This window comes from Streptopelia decaocto (assembly GCF_964273445.1).
Source record: "Streptopelia decaocto genome assembly, chromosome: 2".
Taxonomy (NCBI): domain Eukaryota; kingdom Metazoa; phylum Chordata; class Aves; order Columbiformes; family Columbidae; genus Streptopelia; species Streptopelia decaocto.
This window is the reverse complement of record NC_138655.1, coordinates 69,868,925-69,881,771: the sequence shown is the minus strand read 5'-3', so window position 1 is coordinate 69,881,771 and position 12,847 is coordinate 69,868,925. Positions and strand designations below refer to the sequence as shown.

The following is a 12,847-nucleotide window of genomic DNA, read 5'->3' as shown; positions in this document are numbered from 1 at the left end:
ATGCAACATATTTTGGCCTACAAGAAATGCCAGAATCAAGCTGTAGAGATTTTCTATACAAACCTATTGATCATATTTATACTAAATCCTCTATTAAACCCTCAAATGAAAAGTTTTATGCATTACAGTCAGTTCCTTATGAGTGACTCAGGCTGATAGCTGAGTACATTTCTAGCATTGCTTCATACACTTCAAACAGAGCATAAGGTTTGATAATATTAAAAACAAACGAACAAGCAAACAAACCCAACACACAAACACTTCTACTTGGAACAATAATTCACGTATTTTCAGAGTTATAACTTTAGTTTCATTTAGCTTTTTCTGTTGGATATTCCTTTCAAACTTTTTCTGTATCAAAAGGGTGCAAAATTTTACCTAGGATTATGGACAGTTTAAAGAGCATCTTCTCTGGCAGTAGCAGAACTACGAAAGCCAAAATAACAAATGCATTGAGTTCAAGCGAAGTAGGTGCATAAGTTGAAAAATAACTTGCCAATTCTATTACGGAGTCACATTTATATGAATATAAATGAAAACTAAGTTTCAAACTTTTTCTATTAAACTACAGTAAAACATAGATTTATCACATATAAGCACACAAACATCGTTTTAAGAAGTGTGAATGCTTTTACAAGATGTTCTTGACAGGAATTTAGTTTTGGTTACATTGCTTTGATCTGTACCTGTATAACTAAGTGTATCCTGATGCAATCTGGCTACCATGCTTGTCTATTCAATGTTGACCTAGTTTTAAATACTGACAAATCCTGATCTCTCCTGTTAACTATTTTTTTTTTTTTTAAATAGTTACCAAAGTTCAATACTTAAAAACTAAACATGTTATTCTGATCAGTAACTAGAGAACGATGTTACAGATATGTCTTGTTTCTCCAAAGCTTTTCTTTTCGGTGTAAATAAGTGCGTGATATTATGCAAATTCATTCTTCTAAGAGCATGACACTAGCAGGTACAAAGAGTGCTTCAGGCAGACTGAACGCTTACTTTATTCCAATTAAATTGACTCTGATGCTAGAATTCAAAATACACTACTCAGGCTGCACAGTTTCTTTTTCTGTAAAAGTCAGCTATTTTAGCTCAACACAAACAGAATGCTTAAGTGGCACATGCTAAATCCTTCAAATTTTCAGGCATCATACCCTTTTGTTTTGTTTAATGTAAAAGCATGCTTGTTGGAACCATAACAAGTTTTTGGAAAACAAAACAAAGATTTCAGTAATTGTTGAAAATAACTACAAATAAAAGATGCCTGAGTAATACAAAATTGAGGGGTGTAATTACAAATTCCCTGTAAGGGAAAACAGCGAACACTTGATCATTTGTCTTTCTAAAAGCAAAAGCTAATCACACCTCTCATTCAATCTGGAATATATTGAGGTAGCAGCCTTGTCCTTTGCATGGGCATTCCTCCTCTGCTGCCAGAAAGTAATTGTATTTAAGGCCTCTGTCCCTTCTTCCAAATTGCACTGAAACTGGCTGAAGCAGCTGAAGTTGGCATCAGGTAGGAAAGCATAAGCAAGTGAGGGTGCCCAAGAGAGGAAAGGAATACAGACTGATACAAGTGCAAACACAACCTGAGTGCATGAGCTAGGCTTCCCTCAGAAAACAGGTTAGTCAAAGCTCAGTTTAGCTGGTATGATCTTTCTTTAGTCTACTCAGCTATTCCACAACCAGCTGTACTCTATCTAGACTGACACAGCTTGGAATAGATCAGTTAATATACTAAGGCATCATACACACATGCAACCTAAAGAAGAAACTCATTATACTTTCTACCACATTAGATGTGAAGTCCAAAAATCCACTCCTGAAGTTCTTCAGCTACAAAACTCCTGTTAATCATTATAATGGCTACTAGCTATGATCAAACTTCCTGTTAAAACCATTGTAAACCATGCACTATAATGTTACTTAGACCATATTATCTGAAATCTGGTCTCTCTCTTCATACGCAGATCTTGTTTGGACAACAATCTGCCATCTTGCTCTGAAGCTGGAATTACCATAAGCAGTAGAGCACAGATTTTACACCACTGGAATCAGAAGCATCAGGCAGAGATGTCAGGATGCTGGGTGTAAAAACCCTTCTGTGACAGAACGGTTGTCAGGCCGTGGAACAGGCTGCCCAGGGAAGTGGTGGAGTCACCATCCCTGGAGGGGTTTAAAAGGTGTTTAGACAAGGTTCTTAGGGACATGATTTAGTGCTAGATTTAGGTTAGGTTATGGTTCAACTCGATGATCCTGAGGGGCTCTTCCAACTGAAATGATTCTGTAAAGCATGAGAATTCCTGTTGATACAGGTAACAGCCACAGCTCATGGCTGCCAAGACTGTTTTGTAGCGGCCTACTAGCTATTATTCCTAGTGGAAAATTTTCCATGCAGAAATATAGAAAAAGGGTGATTCAATATAAAAATATAGAAAAGTTTTGGATGAAAAAAGCCCCATATTACCATCTCATCTCCATTTACAAACACAAGAAAAAAAATATCCCCCAAATTATGCTTTATAACCCATGCCACCGAGGAAGATCAATTAAGCAACAAGCCAAATATCAACTATTAACTGAAATGAAATATCAAGTATTATACAGAACATTATTTTTATTTCTGTGATATTATTTTGTCTATCAGTCTCATTACACATTGAAAGTTTCTGTAATACAGAATTTTCAGCTGGAGCACTTGTTATTAAAAAGCAGAATCTCTTATAGCATAGAAACTGAATTTGAACCTCCTATGAACTGAATAATCAAAATTAAACCCTCTGAACACCAAGCTTGATGGTGGCAATGACAGTAAAGTTGGATGTGTGTGAGGAACAGAGCTGTCTTTGCTATTAGCCACCAGGTGATTCAAGTATTAAATGCCCTCAAGCTTTAGGAATGTGTTAAAATTCTAAACGCACAACATGAAAGCTGTAATAGGATAAAGTCACTAGCAAACACACTCCACTGCACTGTCAACAGAAAAGTAGTCAGACAGATAAACTTACAGCAGTTTTCAGTGGAGAATGACCCACCTGTATTCCAAAATGAGCACTGCTCACTCTGCCTTCCCTTGCCTCAGCTACTGTTTTGCTGAGGACCACTAAAACAGTAGAAAGTCAGTCTCAATTTTTGAAATAAGAAGAGCAGCAAGCTAAGGCATCGACGTTATCATTACCTCTTTCACTGGCATCATCGACGAGGACGATTTCTTCCAGCATGTGTCGTGGTGACCGGTTTATCACACTATGAACAGTTCGTAGAAGTGTGCTCCAAGCCTCATTGTGAAAAACAATGACAACGCTTGTCGTGGGAAGGTTGTCTGGATACACCTTCGTTTTACACCTATAAACAAAAATAAGGCATATATTTGTAAAGGTCAAGCCTTCAGTTAGAACTGCAATTTTGAGGTTTATTTCTGGGCATCAACAGTAACATTCATAATATACCAATCATAGGCAAAGTATGACAAAGGAGCAAAAGCTACAGATTTATATTTGTATCAAAAAAACACCCTGACTTTTACATATACATTTATATATTCCATCCTACCACTAAGAAAGGAGAACCTCAATTCAATAACCTATTCTACAAATGAAAGAAACATCCACACTGCTAACACACAGAGATGACGACAGATTATTTATTTCCACTGCCCCTATTTTGTGAAGAGTAGCATCTCCAGATATACTAATCCAAGCCGCTAATTTAGGCTTGCATTCCCCCTGAGGGCAAGGGGAAAACTTTAGTACTGTAATGGAGACAGAGGGGCAACGGAGAGAGACAGACACAAGATAAGAAACGACAACCAAACTACGAAGTAAATGCAATTAAAAGTATATAATGAATAAAACCAGGTAATAACTAACAGAGATAAAGAGTTCATGTTTGGAAACAGTCAAGACTATAAGCAGGCTATCTGTAATACTGGCAAGTTAGGTATATTTCATAATACAATGTGTTTTTATTATACAAAGAGGGTTTTCTTTCTTCTCACTGTACGTATGTTGGAAGTACTATAAAGGTTCATCAAATTAAAAGATAATTATATTCACATATCGAAGTTTGAGAGGAAGACTATAGGTTTAGCTCTCTCAATAGTGTATATACAGAACATCTATGCAATGGAACTCCACATGCAGCCAACATTTTATACTCCGCAATACCTTAACGAAGGTAATATTTTCAGTATCTCCTAGTAAAATCAATATGCTGTACAAAAAGTACTCTCAGCGATTCTGAAAATATAATTCTGCTCTAAAAAATAACCATACAAATTTAAGTGTTCCCTGCACAGACCTGTTCCTCCTGCGTATTCAAAAATCACACACAGAAATTTACATAAGATTCGATGGCACTAAACCCTTTAAGAATCAAAGCTAAAGATATACGTGCAGATCTCAGACACAAGGAAACACTGAAGTGGAAAAAGTGATACATTCAATGGACCTTCATTCCAAACAACAAGTTTTTATTAGATCCCAAACTACTGAGTCAATTCATTGTAATGTAATCTGATCTAAATTCTATTAAAATACATTAACAAGTATGCATGGCTACCGTCTTAACAGCGGTGCTGTCTGAGGTTTTGAGAAGTGCATAATGCATTTCCTCCACTCTAAATACATAAGAACAAGTTTGAAGGAGCAGCCTCACAAATACAGGATTCATGGTGTCAGCATCTAATCCCACCCCAAGCAGTGACACCAGGAGCGTCAGCCAAAACCAGGCTCCCAGCATGAATATTTCATTTGCTGCATAACTTGATGAGCCAGAGCTCTTCTCAGTGAGAGTAGCTCTGACAGCACACAGTTATTTCAGCTCGGAAGTGGTGACAAAAACCCAGCGTGCGCTGAGATCCCTCAGAAGATCAGTAAATCCAGGTACAATTCAAGAAATATCTGGAAGAGCTTCTGTGGAATCATGTTTCATTTCTGAGAACTGAAGAAATGGTATCTTTGTAGCATCAGGCACCAACTTCAATATTATATTAATCTACAATTATGGCTAAATTAAATTATTCATCACACTGAAGTGAGCATCATAAATTCCTTAGGGAAAGTAGACATACATCCCTGTGCTTTTTTCATTTAATTCATGTATAAAAAAACCCATGCCAACTGGGAAAGTTTTTTCTGTGGTATCACTTAGAAAATAAAACAGCTTTTCAAAGATGCTATGATTTTCAGATGAAAAGTTCAATACACAAGCCAAATAATTTTCCCCCCATGTTTGTCACTTGTTCAGCCTATTTTGCCACTTTAAAAACAAATTCTCAGGGTTTTATTCCTTCTGCTGCACTGTTCCGTAGATCAGAAAATAAGTGTCTGATTGTAGACTGTCAGCTACAGTAGTAATGCAAATCCATCAATTGTTCCTCTACTTTTTGGCAGAATATTTGTAAAAAAGTTGAGAGAAGCCTGTTGGCAGTTCTCCGTGAAAAGCAATAACAATGTGTCATTCACCAGGAATATATTGCTGGGGTGCCCACAAGATCTACTATTGTAATATGAAATCTCTCATCTCCATTTTTTGTTGTTGTTGTTGCAGTGTTTTTTTTTGTTTTTGTTTTTTAATGGTTTTACAGAAGATTTTACTAAGCTCAAATCAATGAATCGGTATAATAAAAGCCAGCCAAGTGCTCAGGGACTACCATGTTTATAAACCATCACACTGCCCCAAGCATAGATATATCAAAACATTTGAGATCTGTCTTTGAAGAGGAAAATTTTAGCACTAAGAAGGCAGCTTACAAGATTTTTTGGGACACTTCTCCCCATTACAAGGCAATTCCACTGCCCTGTCCTGCAGAAAGTGAACATTCTCCTCTCCATAACAAGACTTGCCTGTTCTCACCCCCAGAAATCAGCCTTTTCTGGGCAACCCTGGACTGGCTTGTTTATCAATATGTAAAAAGGCTGGCACGCTGAACACGAGGGTGTTCCATAAATAAACTGGCTTGGAAATTTCTCAATGTTATTCTTAATAAAGTGTTTGGTTTGAAGTTATTCTGGAAAGATTCATTTATGCAGACAGGCTAAACGAAAGAATTAATAGCACAATATCCAATTTTTAATACTCTTTTTATCTGCCTTTTTATATACACCTTTTAGCTGTACTTGTACAAATTCTTGTGAATACATAAAAATAAAAACCTCTGTTTCTAATTTTGAAAACACTGACATACACTTCTTGCCCTCCAGGAACATATTGCTGCAGAACATAAGAAAAATAAAACAGAACAATTGACACCTGTGATCAGATCATTAGCTTTCTATGTAAACCTTGTGTTTTATCCGTACTAAAAACATTTAAATTAAGAATCCTTTTTGTCTTTCATTTGAAGACAAATTACCCCAGAAAGGGATTACTATGTAATTTAAAACACAGAATTAGTTTCAACCAACAGTTATGCAACATTAGTAGTGGAATATAACCACGAGGGGTATGACACACAGGGTATGAATTGAGGATAATTTGAATTTTAATTCACCACTAATACATTATGTTCCTTTTGTTGAATCATGCCTCAAACAGTTTTAAAATTGAGTGCATAATATTAGGAAGGCATACCATCTCCAGTAATTTAATGAAGGCTCCAAACAGCAGCTGAGAATTTCTACTTCACATGGAATGCATCATCCTTTTCTTAATCTATGGCATTCATCATGCAAACTCTTGGCTAATGTCACTCCATATATTATTTAGACTGTGGAAACTCCCCCAAAATGTCAGACACTTTAAATGCAAGCAGAGACTTACTGCCCTATTACCTAAACACACAGAAAAAGAACAGGCCAGATTGTTGAAATATGATCAGGACATAAAGCCTCATTAGTCTACATTTCTTAATGTACACATTCCAGTGCTGAAAAGAGTAATGTTCTTTATTTGATGGCAAGTCTCCCTCTCATGCACTGAAATCCCCAGCTTCAACTGCATTAGCCTTGTATTCTTCCCTAATATTTGATTTCTTCCTTTCATGTAATTAGGAAAGAAAATGCAAAATTAATTAGGAAATAAAATCAAAGTCATCCAAGATCTTTAATGCCCCAACAGATTTCAGAAAAAAACCCCTAGGTTAACAAGCTATACCTTTCAAAGTTGTTTTACAAAGTAGCCACAGGACTGTAAAGACATGACGCTGCTCCAAGCTCTGTAAGATGCTCATACACATTTTCATGGAATTTGACCTTTTTGCAATTTTACACTATATATTCAAAATACTTTGGCCTGATCCCTTATTACTACATGGTTACTCATAGGCCATTATCTCCCCAACAGCACAAGGCAGTGTAACAGATTCAAATCCTTCAGAACTTGAATTCAAGTTTAACGGACTACAAGCAAACGAAGGAGGACATATTTAGCACTGTTATACACACATGCTAGGATAAGAACAGTGACATCAAAATAAATACAAGTTGTTGTCCCTAACACCCTGTAGCCTGATTTCGAAGTTTAAAATCCATTACAAATTTTTTTTAAATTGAAGGTCAGTAGCAACTATGAGTTGGATTATACTTCTCCACTATCATGATTTTTCGTGAAGATGTTAATTGAATCTTATATAGAACCTCTGCACATTTTAGCTAGGGAGATGGTTCGAAAAAAAAATCTCAAGGAGAATTTTATTAAATGGATTATGTATAGCCACTTGAAAACTACCTGATGCTACTGCAAATGTACTTGAAGAGCCTCTGAATAAACTGCCTTCCTATTTTCTCTTTCAGCCCAGAGTACAAATAGTTCACAGGAGATATTACAAAAATAACCTAGAGGAGACATCAAGTAAGGCAATTCAGTCCAAATAAAATTAAGCTGTTAAATCTCAGAGTTTAAATGCTGCTTCAGCACCATCTGGCAAGGAAAGATGACAACTTTTCATCTTCAGCTTCCTACATCAGCACAACCACATATTCTCAAACCTCCTTGACACCTGGCAGAACTGGAAGACTCTCTCTCTTCTCATGTCAGCAAATGAATGAGAAGAAGCTTCAGTGCAGGGACAGAGGAAATCTATTAGGTCATCTTACAAGATCCTTCATTTGAATTCCTCAGAACGTTAAATTCTTTTGATAGCTATCTTTGCTCTTCTCAGTGCCCAGCTCTGAGAACAACAAGTCTCACCCACTCCAACCATCGGCAGCAGAGACACCGAGGCGCCAGGAGCTCAGGACACCGCCCTTCAGTGTCCTAATGCCACCTCCTTCTGTCTACCGCTGGGGCTTTCACAAACACCTCAAATATTACCTTGAAAAAATGCAACTGTGCAGGCATCTCATTACAGAATAGCACTTGGCATTTTATCAATACTATGAAATTGTATTCATGGATCAATTTAGTTAGAAACTATTCCTAAAACCCAAGATTGAGTGCTACATGTGTAATATCAATGTATCTTGGAAAACAAATATTTACAATGTTAGCAGTGATCTGTTTGCATATCCTTCAAATTCATGCTAAATCATTTCTGAAAGTAATGTAATAAAATGGGATTTAATATCCCGATAGCTCTTAGATACTTTTATTTCACAGGCCAAAGAATCATACCCTCAAAAAAAGTAACAAACAAGGTAGAGGTCTTGTAGGAAATCAATTATACACTACCACAATGTTTATGCAGTGAGACACAATGACAAAAATTCTCATTCACTAAGGCAAAACATAAAAAAAAAAAAATAGGTAATTTTCTAGAAACATGACATCTTATTTATAGTCTCCATTAGAAACAGATGCTCTATTTCTAAATACTACAGGGCAGATCTCGACCTCTTCTGATGCTGCCAACAGGTTATTCTCCATAGAGGAGCAATGAGAGGACAAGTAACAGAGTATTTTTTTCAAAATATAAAATTTTCAAAATGAGGCCACTCGTGCATACCTAAATACAAAAATCAATAAACTTAAATGCTACCTGAGTCACATTTGCTATACTTGATATCAATTTTATTCCCAGATTCTACCAGCCTTTCATAGGAACAAGGAATGATCAATAATTGTCAGCGGCTCAGAAACATTAACAACAGTAAAACATGTACTCAACCTTCGTTTTCTAGCCCAGTGCACACAACTCAGAGCACCCTGGTAAAGGACAGAGATGAAACACAAGCACAAGTGTCTCCTGTGCACTAAATGGATCAGTTGGGAAATCCCAGTGGAGCTCAGACCGGACCTCGTATGCGCAGTGTGATAGTCCAGAGCTGATTCGTTCTTGAAAGCCATACTAGCAACAGATTGGGGCAGGGGAGGAAACTTATTTAGTCATCTTACAAATCTAGTAAAATCTTTTCTTTTGAATGCTACAAACAGCAGTTATAACTAAAAGCTGCAGTTATAAATAAACTGTATCCCAGAACTTCAAATTTGACAAACAAATAATCCAAGTCTTGCTGAAAACCACATTAGAGCTGAAGTTTTGAGGAAATGCTACACAGCACAGCCTCTGTAATAAATCTGTTTAATATTACTGATGCAGTACAAACAGCATACTCTTCAGTATTAAACTATACTGGAACTTCTGGAAGTAAGCATCATTACCCTTAGACGTGAGAATACACATTTATTTTCTACTGAGGTTACCAAAAGTTAATGCCAGATCAATACAGAAGAAAATCAGAAAATTTGAACTCCCCTCATGAAACCTCAGGCTTTAATTATGCCTATCTGTTGAATATCACTGCAGTGTCATAAAATATCAGTACTCTGTTGTGTACCTGTCCATTTGTCAAAAGCTATAGTCTGCAGGTAACCTAATCTAACAAAGCTGAGGCAGAGCTATGCCCAATGCAAAAACTCCTCTACTTAAATCATGGATTAAAACATTTTGAAACAAGACTCAGAGTCACCCTGAAGCTGCTGAGATTGACTACATTTTCATCAGAGGATAACGCCCTGTAGCAGGGGTGGCAAAGAAAGTGTCAAAATACCACAGCAAGAACCACCAGCACTTAAGTCAAGTGGTGTGTTTCTGGTAAACACTGACTTAGTCTTTCCTGGATATGAGCAGCTGCCTCATGATATCATTACAAACAAGGATGTTAATAAACCTGCTTCCAACATAAATTTTAGCAATATTCCAAGCCCCCAAATTGAAGACAATTAAGCTGGATAAAGATCTCATTTTCACACAAGAAACAACTCAGCTGAAAGGGCTAAAAGCAATAATTATGAGAAAGATGGAATCACTGACTATCACAACATGCCAAACCACTCTGCACTACACAGACTTTGCACACAACCACAGCTTTATCTTGGGGTTGCACAAAGAGACAGCCCTGCAGATAAGGTTGTGACAAAACTTCACACTACCCCTTAAGTTGCTTCTTCCAATCAAATCAGAACAATTTGGTTTAGAAAGAGGTACTCACTTCTATAATTCCTATCACAACTGCAATTAACCTTTCTGAACTGTTTACCTGAATGCAGGCAAATCCCTTATTATTTGAGCATTTCCATTCAGCCTGCTTAATGTCTGCCTTCAATAGTATTACATAATTTACCTGACATCAAGAGTATGAAATTTTCCTTTCTTCTGATCTCAAACATTTGGATATAAGAAAGGTCGCATTATCTCATGAGTCAAGTAGAAATCTTCTTTAGACCCTGGAAACAAAATCCAAAATGGTCCTTAAAACCATTGTGGTTACAGAATTCAAGCAGAATTTCAGAAAGATAATAAGCTGCAAATAACTGTTTTCCTTATCCTGAAAGTGATCACCGGAACACGTCTTGACAGAAGTAAAACCAATTCTGTCCTCAAAGACTGAAACTGAACCTTAAGTTCTCCAGCCAAATTATTTTCCACACTTGACCTATCAATTTGAATAAAGTTCAGGATATGGCTGCTCATCCAAAACAGAAGACACTCACAACTAAAAATGAGACTGCCAAATGTTTGCGTGTATATACAGACACACACATGCATATATACATGTGTATATGTCTATATATTTTAAAAATGGTTTACAGGAAGCAACTGATTTTTAAAATTTATAGGTAATTTCTTCCAGCTGACTCACTAAGTCAACATGAACAAGAACATTTTCAAATATTGGCTCTACAGTGGCCCAGTAACAGGCTATACGCACCACAAAACCCAGATGAAAAAATATTCCTGCTTGAAAGAATTGTAAAGTCTTTAATACCTCACATGCTTTCAGACTTCCAGTGTTACATTGTTCAAAGTTACACTGCTGTCAGCAGATTTCCTTTACAGATGCCAGGTTACTTAGCAGCCTGGATTTTTAGCTTGGAACAAAACATCAAATAAACTTCTAAAGTATCTCACTACCTGTGTTGACAATTTTGCTCTTTTTTTATTATCTTTTACATCACTATGACCTGAGCTAAACAAATACCTAAAGTTCACAACGCATATCACAATTTATGGAGCTATTTAAATACCCTTGACCTTACGGGGACTTCAATATATACATTCTGTGAGAAAGTTTGCCGCCCCACTCCACCATGTTCCACTTAGTCTGGTACAACTGTGGGCTGCTGCCAAAATAATCCCACTTTTCACCATTCCAGTTTTGCCCAATCCCCTTTTTTGCACCGGATCTAGTAATCATTCAGCTGCTGGGAGTGTTTGCTGATTCAACAAAATATACATTTTTCTCCTTTTTGACGTGTAATCCTCCATCCAGTCAGGGAAGACCAAGGCCACACAATTATCAGATCAGTATCAACAGCTGTGAGAAGACGTATTTTGGCTGCAGGCCACATTTACAGCGGATTATATATAATATAATAATACTCCCCTTAGCTCTTCTCCTAAACTAAAATAATTAAAAGAGAGCACACCTTCACAAGCCTCACAGAGAAGTAAATACTTCAAGTATTTAAAAAACCAAGCAAACAAAAAATGTCACACATTTCAGCACCAAGAACATGCTCTTGCATGTGTGCCTTTACTAGTTTTACTACGAATAGTAGTAATAGTAGTACTACGAATAGTAGTACTCAAACTATTTTCCTCACACAGGGATTGTGTAAATTTTATGAATATGTCATAATATGATTCAACTGTAGTACCTTAGAGTATACAGGAAATAAATTTGTTTTGAAAAGTCAAAAATCCAGATTCCAGTGTATTCTCACATGCATATTTCAGGCTTAAAATGAAAAATACCTTTTTAAAGCACACATATGAAAAACAGATTTTAGTCCCATAACTGAAAAGCATTATGTTGTATCATATAATTAACAGTGCCTAAATCTAAATATGGTTCTTTTTAAGCAAAGAGATGACAGAATTAGTCATATGAATGATGTACTCAGACAGGAGCCCAGCATAATTGCTATAAACTCCACAACATTCATGTAAGTTCAACTTAGAATAATGGCTTTTAACCCCAGGAAAAAAAATTGTCTACTTCTTCCCAGTTGTGAAAGTAAGCTTGGCACGAGGAACTGAGAAGGGTAGTTTGATTCAACAAAAAACCCTCTTCAATGACAATTTAAACCGACCACATTAGTGTATTAGGTAAACATTAAGGTCTTAGTTACAGATCTGCAACTTACTTTTCTATTAAGTGGCTGAAGCCATGGTTTGAATGAATTTAAATCCTGTTCACTCAAATATGTATGGCCACCCAGCTAAAAACCTCTGCTTATATCCTAACAGTAGCGATACCACTCAAAACCCAACACCCCTACTTCCTGAATACAGACAGTTTGAGAAAAGGACAGTTAAAAGATCTCAAGTGTTACGCAAAACTGAGATACAGTAAGATGTCTGATACCCTTAATTCTGGCAAAATCATACCAACTAAGGAACAGAATTACAAGGAAGATCTGTTATGCCAAGTTTTACAGAATCTGTAGCCTTGGAGAA

The 12,847-nt window shown here is 36.6% G+C and overlaps 1 protein-coding gene across 3 annotated transcripts in view; it reads right to left on the bottom strand.

Annotated features, from left to right (window-relative positions):
• GALNT1 (polypeptide N-acetylgalactosaminyltransferase 1) overlaps positions 1-12,847 on the bottom strand; it is a 90,421-nt gene that overhangs the window by 20,468 nt on the left and 57,106 nt on the right. For all 3 annotated transcript variants that reach the window (XM_082046927.1, XM_082046928.1, XM_082046929.1), the window contains one exon: positions 3,185-3,351. In XM_082046927.1, the coding sequence (XP_081903053.1) occupies positions 3,185-3,351 (167 nt within the window). The remainder of the gene's footprint in view (positions 1-3,184; positions 3,352-12,847) is intronic.